General features: G+C 38.9%; 1 protein-coding gene across 3 annotated transcripts in view; it reads right to left on the reverse strand.

The window, feature by feature from the left end:
* Positions 1-17,155, reverse strand: part of LOC148353290 (alsin-like) — a 55,328-nt gene extending 38,173 nt beyond the window's left edge. For all 3 annotated transcript variants that reach the window (XM_088353619.1, XM_088353618.1, XM_088353617.1), the window contains exons 1-12: positions 17,100-17,155; positions 16,202-16,362; positions 14,922-15,146; positions 14,629-14,819; positions 12,313-12,345; positions 12,076-12,231; positions 10,386-10,492; positions 10,069-10,304; positions 5,272-5,347; positions 2,980-3,137; positions 323-461; positions 134-230 (exon numbers count right to left, since the gene is read on the reverse strand). In XM_088353619.1, the coding sequence (XP_088209745.1) occupies positions 134-230; positions 323-461; positions 2,980-3,137; positions 5,272-5,347; positions 10,069-10,304; positions 10,386-10,492; positions 12,076-12,231; positions 12,313-12,345; positions 14,629-14,819; positions 14,922-15,146; positions 16,202-16,362; positions 17,100-17,122 (1,602 nt within the window). In that variant the 5' untranslated portion in view covers positions 17,123-17,155. The remainder of the gene's footprint in view (positions 1-133; positions 231-322; positions 462-2,979; positions 3,138-5,271; positions 5,348-10,068; positions 10,305-10,385; positions 10,493-12,075; positions 12,232-12,312; positions 12,346-14,628; positions 14,820-14,921; positions 15,147-16,201; positions 16,363-17,099) is intronic.
* Positions 17,156-18,285: the final 1,130 nt, after the last annotated feature.

Genomic DNA, 18,285 nt, shown 5'->3' on the forward strand with positions numbered 1-18,285 from the left:
TTGTCTGCCTAATTGTACAGAATGTTCAAGACTTTCTGGTATTAGCTTGTTTTTTGTGAGAGAAAAAAAAAAGACATGACAGCTAAGGTTAAGGTTTGAGGTCATCAGTTGAGCTTGTGAGTGTGACAGTTACCTGGCACTGAGCGCTAAGAGCCAGTGAATGGTGTGATCCTGCAGCCACTTTGATCACTTCCTCGCCTGTCAAGCACTTAATACAAAGAGGCTGGAGCCTGGGAAACACACAATGTGAAATGAATACGTCTTGGGGTGAATCGCTCTCTTTAAAAGGAAATGTGTTGGTGGCAGCTCAAGTTCTCTAGACCTTGCCAGTTGATCTCCATGACCCAGTTGCCCCTCAGACCCTCGGCCCCAACTCCAAACCTCCGTCTCCAAGGAAGGAAACTCGTCCTCTGAAAAGGGAGACAGTCTGCTTCCACCCTGTTGCTGTCGCGTTGTGATTGCTGTAAGAATAATAATAATTGGAAATTGAACTTTACAGTAATCTCTCGCTACTACGCGCCTCAAGGGGGCAGGTTTTTGGAGGCTTTATGTGTTGGGTGAGTGTGACTGTGATAGGCTAGAGCATGCTGTCAGTCAAACAGCTGGTGGGAGGGCAATGTGTGCACTAAAACTAACTGGGAAGTAAGGCGACAGCAACTTTTAGCGGCTCCGGGGTTTTCTACCGCTCAAGGCAAGTTCAAGTCAAGACTTTTTAAGAATTGTTAATGCCTTTTGAAACCATATTGAAGTCTAAGTTGACAGAGAACAAACAAACAAATAAAACAAATAAACACAAATATTTCTTACAAAAAATACATCCCACCTCGTACACGACACAGTTTTTAGCCTTGGCAAATAATGTTTGTCGGACAGCCACTTCTCACTAAATGCACACTTACCCAGGGTCAGAACTAAGCGCATGTATCCAAAGTGACTATGGTGTATTGTGGGTAGACCTAAGGCTTGTGTCTGACTGAAACTACATAACCGTTTTGACAGTTCCGTAATTGTGTTCATGCCATGTTGTCATTAAGGTAAATCTGAATTATTCAAAAAAGATAACTGATATAAGTTACTAGATATTTTAAGTTCAAAGAAATATGACTCTTATTAATGTGTTGACATTCTTAAGACTTTTGAGAATCAGATTTAAACATTTTGATGCCATATAAGGCCTTATTTTTAGAATAATAAATTCAATGCCTTTTAAGACTTTTCAAGGATCCACGGGAACCATGGGCTTTGAAAGGACCTTCATCAATTAAATCAGAATGTGGGGAAAGTCAGAAGAGCGCAAAGAAATAGTGATCACCAGTGGGTGCTCTGTGGATTGTTATAGGGTCCAGGAAGGGACTGAGGCGGCGTCGGGAAAGAAGGCAATAGCGATGCTAGAGGTCCAACCTACTTCTACGGCTAAGCTACGTAACAAGCCTTACAAGCTACCCCTGCAGAGCCTGTATCTCACCAAGGCCAGATCCATGACTCATAAAACAGCTGACCTTGAGCTACAACTCGTGGGAAACCGCTACATTTGGGACGGTTGCATTTTAATCATTGCGGAAACCTGACTCAATTAGACTATAACATAGGAAAGCAGTTTCTGCAGCGTCCGGTGAGTCCCCGTCAGCTCTTGAAAACCCGAGCGAGAAGGTGTAAATCTTGCACCAGGCCATATCCATACCCGCAGCTGGTCTCCAAGGTGAAAAACCTTTGGCATGTTAGAATAAGGCGGGTATGGGAAGATTTCCAGGCCAGGTATATCGGAGGGTTAAAGTTTGTAAATCTCCCTTAAGTGAGAATCCCTGCAGTCCAACAAACCGCGCCCTGGGGGGCAGCAATGTGGTCCACTCCGACGAAAAATAAGAACATTTATTTTTTGCAGGACTATCCGTAGTACAGTGGAACACATCAAAGCCGCGCCCTGGTGGCACCAACGTGGCACAGGAAGAGTGGCAGTTTGGCTTAACCACATCAAAAGAAATATATACAACATGAACATTTGAAGAATGTGAAACACATCGGAAGTATCGGTTAGTGTAACAACAGATACAAATCAACCCAGGACGCCGAGGGAGTGGGGGCTATCCAAGACATGGATGCCAAAGTGAAGATATCCAGAAAAAGGTATTGGTATGGTCTAATGCTCCCAATTGGTTGGGAAGGTCAACCAACCTAGCTCTGGAAATCAGGGAAGGTCCCATACGAGGGAGGGGCCGGGTGTAGGGCGATGCAGATGATGCTGCAAAACTGACACCCCAAACAAAGGTTCAGTCAAGGTCTGCCGCGTTGGGTGCGGCGTTCGACTGACTTGGTCCGAACCCCCCGTATCTCACTCACCGGCCAGTCAGGATCTTCCTGGAACTAGGCCACGTCTCTAGTCAATAGCGCCCAGTTGCTCACTAAATCACTTTTTTTACACTAAAAGGAGAAACCCTCCTATTTCATTGTACTTTTGTATACTGACAATAACGACATTTTTCCAACCGCAGTTTGGTATACTGCGTTTTTATTTGTAGCCTTTTAGCTTTTATTTTGGTACAGTCATATATTCTCAGTAGGTAAGGACGACGTCTTGTTTTATGCTAGAGCCTTGGCGTTTATTTTGAAGGGACAATGCTACTTCGCGGATTTTCACCCTTCATGGGGGGACCTGCCTCCCATTACCACAATAACCGAGGGATTACTGTATTTGAAAAGACGAGAACAAAAATTCCCCCAAAGACAACTTGTGCTCATTGATATATATATATATATATATATATATATCACACACACACACACACACACACACACACACACATCTTCCCTTGTCAGTTTAATGACAATCTTTGAAGTGTGTTGTAGATCTATCCTGGCTCTACTTTGGACTTTCGTCAGATGTTTGAACTTTTCACCATTGTGTCTTAGATAAATCCCATGACCTTGCAGAAGCTACAGAATGGTCAATTTGCAAGCAAGGCTGCTCTCACTTTTACTTACCATGTGTTTGTGTGCCTGGTAGGGAAAATCTCCTGTTTCCCGTTTTTCCTTTCTGGTGAATATCTGTAAGACTTGAGCTCTTATGGCCCAACAAGACTTTTTTCTTCCACAGAGGACTCTCTTCTAAGCCCACTAAGGGGGAAGACTGGATCATCTCACTGCCGAAAAAAGAGAGGAATGAAGGATCAAGTGCAATACACCGTGTCCCAAATTTGGTTTCATACGTGGGGAAAAAAAGGCTTCTTGATAACCTGTGTTTTTCCCAGACTTCCTTTGGGATGAGTACTTACAGTGCCTTGCAAAACTATTGTGCCACCTCAGCTGTGTATGGCTGCAGGTCATCCAATGTGATTATGGGCCTCTTGGTTGCTTCTCTAATTAATTATTTCTTTGTCTGGGCTAAAAGTCTAGAGGGATGGCCAAGTCTTGGTAGGTTAGCAGTTATTTTATGCTTTCTTCATTTTGATATTATTTCTTGCACAGTCCTCCGGGAGATGCGTATATGTTGCTAAATCTTCTTTTATCTCATTCTTGTCTTAAACCTTTCCCCAGCTTTATCGCGGACGTGCCTGTTGTGTTCTTTGGTCTTCATAATGCTGTCTGTTCTCCAGTGTCTCCTTTACAAACCTCTGAGCCCATCACAAAGCAAGTGTATTTAAACTGAGACATAATGACACACAGGTGTTAGTTATTTTGTAGATATTGTATGATTCCGAACTCATCAGGAGTCAGTTAGATGAGCTAAGAGAACAGGGTGCCAATATTTTCGCAACACACAATTTAATATTTTTGTTGTAGTAAATAAATATGAAACGTTGAATTAATGTTGTTCCACTTTTACGATTGTGTCCTACATGTTGTTGATTCTCAGAAAATATTTCTAATTTGATAGCTCTAAGTTTGAAGCCTGAAATTTGGCAATATGAGAAAAATACTTTCGCTAGGCACTGTAAGTCTTGATACTATGCACCGATACTGCAAGATCATTACTCAAAAAATACTTCTATCATTTTTTTAATTTATTTAAGAAAATTGGCACAACCCTAACCTTAGTGAGCACCTTTTTAGATCCAATTTAACAGTTTTATAAAAGAGGTTAAGTACTGGAAATCAACACTGATTATCAATACTCACCCAGTTAGAGTTAAAAATGTAATATTTGAATACCTATAAGTCCTGAGCAAATGCAGGACGCCTCATGTTGAGGGAAAAAAGATTTTACAATACATTTCACAATTGTGAACAAAGTTTCATATCTGGATTGCATAAGACAAATCATACATTGTGACAAATAAATTGTTGTTCTACTGACGGAAATTTTGCAAGTATTTGTCTTATTATAATTTCAATTGTATTTTCAAAAACACTTAAACTATTTAAACTTGTTTAGCGTGGCAAATAATTTTACCCCTTTTAAATATTTGTCTTATTTTATCATACATATTTTCAAATAAATCGTAAAACACTGTTTATACAAAAAGCATCCATCCATCCATTGTCTGCTCCGCTCATCCTCAGTAGGGTCGCGGGGGTGCTAGACCCCATCTTAGCTGTCCTCGGGCAGTGGGAAAGGGACACCCTGAACTGGTTACCAGCCTCCCACATTCCAAAAGCATGCATGTCAGGTTAATTGGCCGGTCCAAATTGTCCCCAAGTATGATTGAGCGAGTGAGTTGTCCGTCTCAATGAGCCAATTTAATATTTAAATTAAATTGGCCATTGAGACGGACAACTCACAAGAAATAAAACAAGAATAAAGAATAAAACAAAACAAACTATATTTCTTGATAAAACAAGAAATATAATTTTAATACAATATACAAATGAGCAAAATGATTCATCACACTATTGTTGGTTGGATCCCTTAACCACTAGGGTAAATTATTGTTACAGTGACAGAAAAGTTTGCTCCTTTCAAGAGTTTGTCTTATTAAATTATAAGTTCCATTTTTCCCCAAAAAAGGTATTTTATAATAATCAAACTTCTCTGACATTCCAAATGGCAAATAACTATGGCCATTTCAAATGTTTGCTTTATTTATGTGTTTAAAAAAAAAAAAATCATAGAAAAATATTTTGATTACAGTATAAAATAAGAACTCAAATTTTAATATAATAGAAATAAGCAACATGATTTATTACTTAATTATAACTTAATTTGAGAAATCGTTGAGACACTTGTGTAACGCTTTTTTTTTTTAACCTAGATTTTACAAACCCGAAAAAAAGAAGAGAATTTTGCATTCCTTTTGAGGCAAATCCTAGAGTACAATGTATTTGTTCAAATCTTACCTAAAAGCCAAGTCGTTTTCACAACATGTGTGTGGCAGATCATTGGGAGTTGAGGATACATAACTGCTCGTATCATCTGGAAAGAAAAAAAGATTGCAAGAAATGGATGTTATATTGTATTTTCTGCACTAAAGGAACAAACCACAAAAATAGTCTTTTGTTATATTATTTTATATTTATATATATATATATATATATATATATATATATATATATATATATATATGCAAGGCTCACTGGACAATAAAGTGCATAAAATTAAAACTACAGTAAGAGCTACCGTAATTTTATGTGTATAACCTTTGTGCTTATGTATTAGTGCAATGATTGATCAATTGAAAAATGTTGCTGACAAAGATTTCAAATCATTGCATGCAATAGGAATCGAATCTGGATTATATGGTGATAAGAATGATGACAGCTTACCACTAGACCACTAGTGATACAGATGACATACAAAAACACATTAGATTTTATCTCATTATCTCACTATTTTTACTCACAGTGCCAGAAACGAATGTTGGAGAATGAAGAGAAACTCTAAATTCATCCAGATTCCCAGCTCCTCCGTGTTATATGTCAAAGTGCCCTTGGACAAGACACTGAATCCCTAATGCCCCCAATAAGCAGGTTGGCGCCTTGCATGGCTGCATGACCGCTACTGGTGTGTGAGTGAGTGTGTGAATGGGTAAGTGTGAAGCACATTGTAAAGTGCTTTGGGTCTTCATTGACTTGAAAAGCGCTATATAAATGCAGACCATTTACCATCCCGAGAAATATAAATAAACGCAAAAAAGCAAGACAAGGGAAAAAAAACTCTAACCTTTTAGGACAAAATGTCTGTTTTTCAATTCTCTAACATTTGTTTCTGACATCATTAGGAAAAGTAGTGTGATGAATAGATCAAATCTTGTGCCTTTTCATATGTCATCTGTATCACTGGTGGTTGAGTGTCGGCGCTCTCACAAGGTTCGATTCTCATTCCATTCAATACTTTGTAATTATGGTAAGCGATATTTTTCGATTAATCAATCATTGCGACATATATGGTAGTGTATTGTAAAACCTCATGTAGTAACGCACATGTACAAATATGCATTTCCAATCTTATCCACCATATTTTCAGGTATAAGCTGGGTTAGTATGCCTTTTTCATGGCCTATTCTAGGAATTTTTAAGGACTCTCAAAGCCAACTTTTCAATTTCTCTCTTACCATTAAAAGAAGAAATTCGATGTGAATCATGTATTTTGCAAATCGAATGCGAATTGCGTGTGCATTTATCAAGACATATGATTTTTAGCTCTTGAGTAAATCTCAAATCCATGTCTGGATCTGAAAGATAGGCTCGTACATATCGTTTGAGACAAATAGGTGATGGGTAAAATTGACGGTAATATGTAGCTTACATTTTCAGCTGCAATTCCCATTAGAATTTACATGGCCCATAATAAATGTCCATAATTGATACAAAATCCTTGCACCAATATGAATTTCATAGTGCCCTGTGTAGGTGTGGATTGCACCTGCCCTCATAGGCTCGACCAGTGGGGGGCAATGAGGCTTCATAGGACAATGCCGTACACACTAATGCCAGCTGCAGTTATACAAAGGGAAAGACAATTTGCAGTGGCAAAGCAGATCCACCAGAGAGCAGTGTTGGTGTTACTTTTAACCAGACTTGTCTAGAAACAACAATTTCAAGCATTTACAAGCACTTCACCCAGACCTCAAGCCCTTTTCAATCCATGAAAACAAAACCTTAAAATTCAAGCCTTTCCAAAGATTTTAAGCAATCGTACGAACCCTTATATAAGGTGCACAGGGTTGTAAGGTACATTTACATATTTCTGGCCAATTTGGGGTATTTACGGGTGGTTACGCCCGGATGAGTACTTAGCGCTAAATTATGCTTCTCCCCCAGACTACGAGAGTAGTCATATAGCACGCACGCTGAAAAGAGGTGGTGGTGTTGCGCTAATCTCTGAAAAATCGCTCAAATTTAATACACGTACCTCTAATAATTACAAAACGTTTGAGGCTCTTGTGATGCGGTCCCCTCAATTGTCAATTGATGTAATAACTATCTATCGTGCACCTGGGCCATACACAACTTTCTTAGACGAATTTGCTGAACTTTTGTCTGAACTAGTAACCTATGCAGACAAAATTATAATTATGGGAGACTTTAACATTCATATGAACTCCCCACACAGTTCACTTACTATTGCGTTTAGTTCTCTAATTGATGCATTTGGTTTTACTCAACTGGTTGACTTGCCAACCCATAAAAATGGGAACACGCTAGACTTGATTCTGACTCGAGGAGTTTTAACCTCAAACATTATGGTTCTACCGTGTACTACTGTTATCTCTGATCATTATTTAGTGACATTTGAGGTGCTAACTAAATGTAGACTTAATAAAGCTGAGGGATTTAGCGGACGCAATATAAGCACTGGCACAGTTTCTGAGCTCTTTGAACTCCTTCCTGGAGCAGTTGCGTCCTTTCCTAAATACAATGGCTCGATTGACTCACTCATGAATGAGTTCAATACCACCCTGACTAGTGTGCTGGATTCAATAGCGCCCATAAAACTAAAATCACGTCCTAAAAGACGCACACCTTGGTTTACTGATGAAACTAGAGCCCTTAAAAAAGAATGCAGGAAATGGGAGAGAAAATGGCGCGCTACCAAGCTTGAGGTTTTCCATCAAACCTGGTGTGACAGCTTGTTAAAGTATAAAGCGGCCCTTGCCTCTGCTAAATCGGCCTACCTTTCGAAGGTGATTGCGTCTCAAAAGAACAACCCCAAAGCCCTTTTTGACACTGTAGCATCGCTTACAAGGCAACAGGCTATCGCAGACAGTTCGACACACTCTGCTCAGGACTTAATGGTCTTCTTCACTAAGAAGATTCAATGCATACAGGAAGAAATTGCAAAAGATATTGTTAGTACCACACGTATTAAAGGACTGAAATTTACAGATGCACGACAGGGTGGCTGCCCTGGGAAAATGGCCGGTTTTAGTGAACTGTCACTTGATGATCTCAAACAAGTGGTGAATGCGGCCAAACCGACAACTTGCCAGTTCGACCCTCTCCCAGGTTCACTTATTAAAAGTCTTTTTAGCGTCCTTGGGCCTTCAGTTCTAAATATTATAAATACATCACTCTCCTCAGGTGTAGTTCCAGCAGCTTTTAAGTCCGCCGTTATTAAACCCACACTGAAACGACCCAACCTTGATCCAGAAATATTAAATAATTACAGACCTGTGTCAAACCTACCTTTCCTCTCTAAAGTACTCGAAAGAGTAGTGGCACAGCAGCTGAATGCTTTCATATCGGAGAATAACCTTTTTGAATCCATGCAATCAGGATTCAGGGCTAACCACTCTACTGAGACAGCTCTGATCAAGGTAACAAATGATCTCCTAATGTCAATAGATTCTGGCGCTTCATCACTTTTGCTGCTGCTGGATCTTAGTGCTGCTTTTGACACAGTGCGCCACAATATCCTACTAGAACGGTTGGAAAAATGGATTGGTCTCTCAGGAGCCGTCCTCTCGTGGTTCAAATCTTACCTCTCAGATAGGACGCACTGTGTTAAATATGGTGAAACGACATCTGAGCCCTTTAATGTTACCTGCGGTGTTCCGCAGGGTTCAGTGCTCGGCCCCCTACTTTTCAACATTTACATGCTTCCATTAGGTGATATTATTCGCAAGTACAATATCAGCTTCCACTGCTACGCAGACGACACTCAACTGTATCTTCCGTTGGAGGAATCTTCCACACTAAACTGTGGAAATTTGGAGGCCTGTCTCACTGAGATAAAAGAGTGGATGTCACTCAATTTCTTGCGTCTTAACTCTGAAAAGACCGAAATGTTAGTCATTGGTCCTTCTAAATGCCGGGACTTATTCGCAAAAACTGCTGTGAACATTGACAAATGTCACATCACACAGAGTGACTCAGTTAAAAATTTAGGTGTCATATTTGACCCTGATCTATCCTTTGAGATGCATGTAAAGCAAATTACTAGAACTGCCTTCTTCCATCTTCGCAACATTGCTAAAATCCGTTCAATACTGTCTCAGTCTGATGCGGAAACAATAATTCATGCATTTGTTACCTCCCGTCTCGATTACTGCAATGCACTACTCTCCGGTCTCCCGAAGTCCAGAATCAAGTCTCTTCAGCTAGTACAAAATGCCGCAGCGAGGCTTTTAACTAGGACAAAAAAGTACGATCACATAACACCGATTATGGCTAACCTGCATTGGCTCCCAGTTAGCCAAAGATGTGACTTCAAAGTTCTCTTAGTATTGTACAAAATCATACATGGACTTGCTCCCTCTTATCTTTCAGATCTGATCTGCCACTATGTCCCGGTCCGAAGCCTACGATCTGAGAGTGCTGGTCTTCTGATGATCCCGAGAGCAAAGAAGTCCTCGGCTGGTTCGAGAGCGTTCTCCATTCGGGCACCGGTGCTGTGGAATGCTCTTCCCCCTGAGATTCGATCTGCAACCTCAGTGGAAATGTTTAAATCTAAACTTAAAACTCACTTCTACTCCATTGCATACGAATAACCTACTCCTCTTGTCGGTTGAAAATAGTTTGTGTAATATAGTGTAACAATCTGTGAAGCCCTTTGAGACTCTTCGTGATTTAGGGCTATACAAATAAAAATGACTTGACTTGACTTGACTATATAGTCCGTAAAATATGCTAAGCAAAAAGAACAACTAACAAAAAGATAAGTTTTAAAACATTCAATATAATATTTCCACCCACCTGAGGTGTGACTGCTCAGTGAGTCTTCATCTCCGAGCTTTGCGCTTTGTTGCATCTCTAATGAGTGACCAGAGAGTTTCTGGAGGAGGTTGTGAAGCTCCAGCTCATTAGGCAGAGCGGCTTTCTTTTTATCTGTGGAAACTGGCAGCGGTTCTGATATAGTTGGGCTGTCAGTCTGGGTTAGAGGGTCAGCATGTTCATCAGCCTCGACCTCCGTACCGACCAGAGGAACATTCCTAAGGGGTGGAATACAAAGGAAAGTGTAAAACATTTGATAAAGAAATTGCACTGCTATGAAGAAGTTTGTGATATATTACTCTTTGTTGTCAGGTATACCGCAGGAGTACGGACAGAGATCGAGTTGCGATTCACGGTTAATACCACATGTCTGTGGCCTTCGTCTGGAACGTCTACAGGCTGAAGTCTAAGAATTAAAGGAGGGTGTTAGACTCTGCCCATCTGCCTTTTACTTTATTCAATGCCATAACCTATAAATCATTTTCAGAAGCTTTGTCCCTGAGAGCCGAAACGTAAAAATACATGTATATCTTAAACTCTTATAAAGGGTTAGGCACTGTTCTTTGGTAAGTATCAAGTCTCCGGGAATTATTTTAGAATAATAAATTACCATTAGATGGCAGGAGTGGATTTGATCAGATCAAAAGAGTGTGTAACCAGGCCCATACGGTTAATAGGCGGAGCAAAGCAGCGTGGTGAGAGTCTCAATATGTCGACAAATAGTAATAAGGAGTTAACTCTTCAACAGAGCTTATTCCTTTCAAAAAAAATATGACAAAGTCCCATCATCATCATTATCTGGTTGGAGAGGGATGACGTTTCGTGCAGAACAGCGGTCGCCCAAGGGAACGTCATCGCCATGGTGACCCTAATCATGTGAAAGTTCTTGCAAAATTCATGCATAGTTAATGCATCAGCTCCATGTTATAGCAATAAAAAAGTTATTTTGCCTTTTCATGATCATCTGCCTCACATACCACCCCCTTTTTAACTCTACTCTGTTTTTATTTGCTATTTATTACTTGTCTGTCTTAATCTTGTTTTATTGTTGTTTGGTATTCTGTGTACAGCGACCATGGGTGTCCAGAAAGGCGCTTCGAGGTAGAATGTATTATTATCATTAGACTGCCCTTGAATTTACAGAAGAAATTGTTCAGCTATTGCAAAAAAAAAAAAAAAGCACTGAAGTGAAAGCTGCTCAAAATGTTTATAATTTTTAATTTAGCTACAGTAGCTATATTAAGTGTATTTGGCGTGTCTTGTTGTGGCTATTTTCCACCACTCTGTAGAATCTTACCCCTCTTTCACGCAAGGGCCCACACGTGTTTTTGTTTTTATCACGGCAATCAATAATGCTTAATGAACACATTATTCAGACTAAAATCGTGACAACCATTTGGTCGGAAACGCAGAGTTGAGAAGCATAGGAAAAAACGAGTGTGGGTTCACTTTAAGGGGAGTGAAATTCTTCTGCGGGCAAATCGAAGCTAGGCGCAACACTCGTACCTACTTTACATAAAATTATTTAAAAATATATCAAATATCTTGTACAAAATGTTAGATGCAAATCTTGGAATACTTTGAGGGCTGCCAGTCACTCCGTGTGATTAGCAGATAAACATCGCCATCTTCTGTCTTCATCAAAACGGATATGATCGAATTTGAAATTGGGCTAAGTACCTTGCTGGTTGGCAAGATATAAATCACCATTGTAAAACGTGGTGGTTATATTCTTCCGTGGTTTTTATCATTATTTGTTTAAACTCAAACTCTCAACCAAGTGCTGTATGCTAGGCTGCTTCTTGCCGTCCGTCATGGCTCTTATTCTGCCAGGGGAGGCAACATAAAACCAGGTGCAAAGGGTCAATAGCTACAGAACTACACTTTCTGTAGGCCTTCAAAAATGGCAAAGATTGGCTGGCTCTCACAATTTGAGAAAAACGTTGGGCATTGAATGAGTTGAGATTAAAGAAGATGATCAGTTTGGACCTCTGCAGTCATGTTTTCTTTTAGCTCCACCCCAAGAGGACAATAGTGTGCATCTTCAGCAGCAACAAGCTCGTCTTTCTTTGATGGCCGCCTCTCTGGATTTGGTATACGTAAACATCGCACCAGGGCCAAACTGTGGTAAGCCCCACAAGCTACCTGTTAGCAAGCAGAATATTGGACATCAGGAACATTTCATTATCAGTGTTTGACTAGCAATATGAGGATAGGATAAAATACCTGAATCACGTATCTACCTGCCAAGTGTTCCACCTGGACCAAAAACACAAAATATATTTGATCAATGGTGTCATCGATGTTTAGATATTGATATATATATATATTTATATATATACATATATATTTTGTTGTTGTTTTTAATGATGCACACCTGTAAAGGAGATTGCATAGGATGCCAGCTGTTTATTTTGACTATAACTGCTCACTGTTGACATTAAGTGTATCACTGCACATCAACCTATAAGCACCATCCCCACTGTCAAACATGGTAGTGGCAGCATCATGTTCTGGGGTTGCTTCTCTTTAGCAGGGACTAGATAGAGCCAAATACAGGAAGATTTTGGCAGAAGATCTGTTAGTTTGCAAGATACCTGAGAATGGGCGCATGTTTACCTTCTAACAGGACAACAACCGTAAATATTAAGCAAAGTTTATAATGGTGCATACGGTAATTTACTTTGATGGATTTGAATGATTATCTACCGCGGGTACAAAGGTATTCAGACCTGTTGACATTTTTCACTCTGTGTCATAATTCCAAATCCAGGTGTGAAAAATCCTTCCCAAAAAGACTCATTGCTGTACTATCTGTAAAGATTCTCCTAACACTCCACTTATTGAAACATGAATATTTTGTTTGTTTGTTTGTTTGTACATGATTCAATTGTTTGTTTGTTTGTACATGATTCAAATTGAATCTTTTCTTCCGGCGCCGTCACGAATGGCAGCCACTCCAGCAGCTCCCGTGTTATTTTCGATTGTTCTCGATTGTTCTCAGCTCAGGGATGCTGCTGAAAATGTGAATTTCCCTTCGGGGATGAACAAAGTATCTATCTATCTATCTATCTATCTATCTATTATCTTGACAATTATGCACCATTTATATCACTGTCACCATCAGCCAATAATGATGCTGTTTTTTGAGTTTACACACATTTTAAAAAATATCTACTGAAAGATTTAATAGAAAGAAACAGATCAGGGGAGAGCTTTAAGAACAGGTTGGAATTTCTTATCGGAGGTTTGGGCTCTTTCCTGATTCAAAATCCAAGGATATCTTCTCTTCTTATTTTGAAATTTCTACTAATCTATAAACTGGCCAGGGAATGACAGGACAGCCAGGTTGAATTTCAAAATGTATGTGAAAGGCTGCAAATCTAGCTATGACCTCCCTTAGTAGGCTAGCATTAGAATGGTCATAACATAGTAATGCAGTCATGTATGTGCTATAGACAACCAAATATTTTGGTTCTGAGCATGGATCACATTGGTTTTCTAGGTAGAACATGTCCCAGTGGAATATGATCAGCTGCAGCCATTCATTAAATGAACAAGAAAGTATTTTTATTATATTATCAAATGATCTAATATTTGTGTTTTTTAACAAAATTAAAATGTTTTTTTTTAAATGGTAATGTGAGAAAAATTATATCATTTATTGTGCAGATAACTATGCTTAATTGTTCTATTTTATATTTTTTTTAAGTATGGTATATTTTTACATGACAATTTTGAATTGTGACACATAATACTATTGTTTTGCAAAGAAATGCATACGTAATGTATAATTTTAGAATATTTTAGTATTTAACAATTTTAACATTATTTTGGTTTAATTTTTCCTTAAAGAAAAAGAAAAATAATTATTGCCGTTTAATTAAATAATACTTTAATAAGATTTTTTAAGAAGAGAACAAGATATGTTTATTTTGCTCATATTGTCTTGTTTTGCTATGTGGAATGTTTACTACTCTTATTTTACTTATTTTATTACAACTTTTTTTATCTATTACTACTTATTTTACTAAATGATTCTACTGTTTGACTTTACTATTTTCCTCAAAGCAGAACAAGAAAACAATTGCAAAATATTTCAAATATTTTTTGCTGAAAGTTACATTAGAAGAATATATTTATAACAATTAAATGAAATGAGCAAACTATTCTATCAAGAAACATGTTTTTGCAGATTACAATCTTTTAATTTTCATGTTTAAAAAAAAAAAAAAGAGTATTAGTAAAAATAGATGACACATGAAGCTAAAATTCTCATGGTTCGTAAACCTTTTCGTGCATGTGCATTTATCAAGACATATGATTTTTGGAACTTGAGTAAATAGCGAATATATGTACATCTCTAAATGAATCTCTCCCAAATAAGTGTTGGGTAAAAATTCCAGTAAAGTGTAGCTTTATTTTCTGTTGCAAGAAGTTCTTTCCAGTCCTTAAAAAGACAAGATTAAAATTCAAGCGTTTTTAAGGATTTCAAGCACCCGTATAACACATGAAGACAGCTTTTGTGTTGCCTCAAGTAACCTTTTGAGGTTTCCACACGGGAAAGTTGCTTGTGACAAGCCCCAGCTGGCAGCCGCTGCCCCATGCCCACAATTCATTCTGGTCCGACAAAGCTAGGCTGTGCTCCCGCCCGCAGGCAAGACCCATGATCCGAACCGTCACGGGAGGAACCTCTTCGTTGTCCACCACAGCAAGCGGGTATGGTTCTGCAACTAATACAAACTGGCAGTCAATCACAGTTCTTCCAACTTGCTATTTCAATAGTTTTTCTGGGAAATGAGCCCAAGTATGAAGATAATAAAAGTATGGTTTACCAGTCAGATTTGAGTCTGATTCCCCCTCAGCTGGCCCACATTGCCCTGCCGTGTTCTCACCCCACATGTACACGCCACCCTGCTCGCTCAATGCTCCGCAATGAAAACCACCACAAGCCACGTGGATCACGGTCATACCACGTAGGGTGACCTCCAACAACGGAGCTGACACTGGAACACTGAGCCCCCTCCATAGCAGCTCTCCAAAAGAATATACAAGACCACCTGTGACAGAAAATAAGACTTCTAAAATTGGTCTTATGAAATTGTATACTGTGAATTCTGGACTACAGAGCGCACCTGTGTAAAAGCCACTGGCTTAAAGGTGGGGTGCATCAGTTAAGGTGTCCTTAAAACAGTTCAAAGTTAAATATTTTCTATATTTAGTATGCGTTAACAATTCCCAACTGAGTTAGAAGAGCCCTTATGCGCTTTTTTTTCCTACTGCGCCTAGGTTTTTATCTTACCTTTAGGAGAGCCGTTTGCGGCCAACTCATCAGCTAGGAGGAATGGGGCGGTGACGTTTTGACCTGCACCATTTTCCTCCACCCCCCTAATTTGCCTGGGTTACATGTTTTCGGATAAAATGACCATTCAAGATTACAATTTCAAAGCTGACAACATGGTGGAAAAAAACGAGAATGAGGGATGTGTCTTGAATTTGTTCCTTGACAATAAGAAGAAACTCCAGGCACCTGACATTGACGCCCATGATACAGAGAGAAAAGTGTGGCGTTTTTGAAGGATAACTTCCTTTGCTGTTCAATTCGGATGTATAAATTGACAACTTGATTTGTGCTTGCAAAGGTTTGGGAGTACATTGTAAATATACCTACTGCCAGACCTCCTTTCTTGCTCCGGTTATATGTTATATTAGTGGTCAGGAACCTATGGCTTACGAGCCATTTATGGCTCTATTCATGAGTACATTTGGCAAGGAGATAAAAAATAATGTGTGCATTTACTTAGTGTGTTGTTACATACAAAGCACTTGAAAAGCCGAGACGATCCCGACTGACTGAAGGGTTCAGTCCAGTATATATACATAGGACACAATTTCAAGTACAGTTTACAGTCAAAGTGTCACACAAACAGACCCCGTTTTGGCTGTAAATCACTAAATAAACACCCTTGTAACCATCCGCCTCGTGAAAAAAAAGAAAACTAACAGCACGTGTTTAAAGTTCCAGAGTTCAAAATGTAGGAAAATAGTAGCGGCTTGTAGTCCGGAATTTACAGTAGATAATATGTAAATCAGTAGAGTCAGGAGGAAAGCCTACCCTGTGCCAACAGGAGTCCGTGATGTTCTCCTAGGGCCACCTGCAGAACAGACTGTGAAAGAAGAACTCTTTCCGGGCTGAGCGGCTCACTCTGTTCTCCTGACTGCCAAATGTGGAGAAGTCCTTGCTTTGGAGGTACAGCAGCCTCCTTATCTGCAAGGCTACAAATGTGATTGGTATTAAGACTTTGTCACAAACAAACAACAGTAAACTGAAGTTGACATCAAAGCAAATTTATAATTAAAATTGGGTTACGCTAAAGTTTGACAATGAAATGCCTGGGAATTATGCACAATATCTACAAAACAGCTTACCCGAGTGTAAATGATTCATTCTAGGCATGTGCTTTTTAAATACACTCAAAAATGGCGTTAACAAAAGACGACGACAAGACGTCAGTCTATACATAAGAAAACGTGTTCTTCTCGAGGCTGTGTAATTCAAAAATGCATCCCAAGTATATAATTTAGGACAAGTTTGGTGAGAAAAACAAAAAAACAGCTTTATCTTTCCTGTGTAAATACAGAAAGAATGTACACATTCATTCATAAATCTTTGAACACAGGACTGTTGCTCGATAAAAAGGCTCCAGCTGTGTGTACATAGACTGAGGGATACAATTCTCCAATAACACAAATCCTTGACTCAAAAACATCAGAGTAAATGGTCATGTAGTGCTTTCAAAAGCATCTTCAGAGTTGTGCTTACTTAAGAATCAATCATTCGAGTTGTCAAACTTATGAAAGTTTTGTAGTGGTTATGACTCTAATGCGTAGGGGTTCCTTAGGAGAACTGTGGAAGAGTATCCAATCTGCCTTTCCTTGAATATCCTGTGTATTGCTATAAATTATATGAAATTTACAAAACTTGAGCAAGTGATTAGTATATGTGTGCATACCTCTGCTCTTCATTCTCCATCATTTAAGCATTTTTCCTCTCCAGTGGGCGCGTTTTCTTGATTTTGATTGAAAATCTTCTTTCAAGTATTGCCAGCTTCAAGGTCAGCCAGTGTGCAGACGTGTTTTGCCTGCATCCTGTAAAAAACACTTCCCAAATAAGAGTATTAAAAAGCTAGGAAGCAGAACATTTTCAAATAAAATGGATGAAATTTGAATTTTTATTTCAGACATGTACTACCATTGCTGACATGTTAGGACTGTAACCATCACGTTGCTGCATGTTGGCGCAAATACTGTGCATTCCTCAGTTTTCACACACAGGGATACACAAAAATCTAAATAACCCTTCAAAATGACTTTTTAAAAAAAATCTACCAAACAGGCTTGGACTATTTACGCATCCATTGTGATACAGAGCAAGCATTGTTTTGTTCAGCATTATGATTCCGACACTTGACTAACAGAATGCTACGAAAGCTAAAGCTAACTTAGTGATGGAAACTTACCAAATGTCGGGTGAACTCCGTACGAGGTAAGTGCTAAGAGGAAAACAAAGGAAGTCACCGAGTTAGCTGCAATTGTGGACTTAAAAGCCGAAGAGGCAAAATAATTGATTGTTCAAATGTCAATCAGTGCAGCGCAGCCGAAGGCAGAAGTTGTGACAGCTGAGTTCAGCAATGTTGTTGTTGAGAGCAACAGGCTGCTATGGTAGCCGATAGAGACCAAATTGCCTCAAGTGCGGATTTACTCACAAATGGAGGCAGCTATTTTCGTCTTTTTTTAACAAAAAAAAACATTGCTTTAAAAGTCAATGCCAGATGTTTCTCTCACATTTAAAAATCTGGTGCCATTTTGATTAATTTTAAAGGTCTTCAGACATTTTACCTCTGTAGCTATAGAGGCAAAGGACAAAGTGAAAGAACAACCAGGAAAAGTGTGTGTGTGTCTGTGTGTGGAGTCAAACTTTGGAATAATTTACAAGATGAGATCAAAACAATGTCCAACTATTCATGTGTTCAAATTTAAAAAAAAAAACATTACTGGCGAAATACAGGGATGAAGAAATTGGAATATGAGTGAGATTGGAAATACTGCGTTTAAAACTATGGTTAACTTGTTGTCATTGTTGCTATTATTATATCACAACTGTTATTATAAATATTTTGTTTATTCTTATTGTTGTTA

The sequence above is a fragment of the Urocampus carinirostris genome, chromosome 14 (assembly GCF_059441175.1).
Source record: "Urocampus carinirostris isolate Australia breed hairy pipefish chromosome 14, RoL_Ucar_1.0, whole genome shotgun sequence".
Lineage (NCBI taxonomy): Eukaryota > Metazoa > Chordata > Actinopteri > Syngnathiformes > Syngnathidae > Urocampus > Urocampus carinirostris.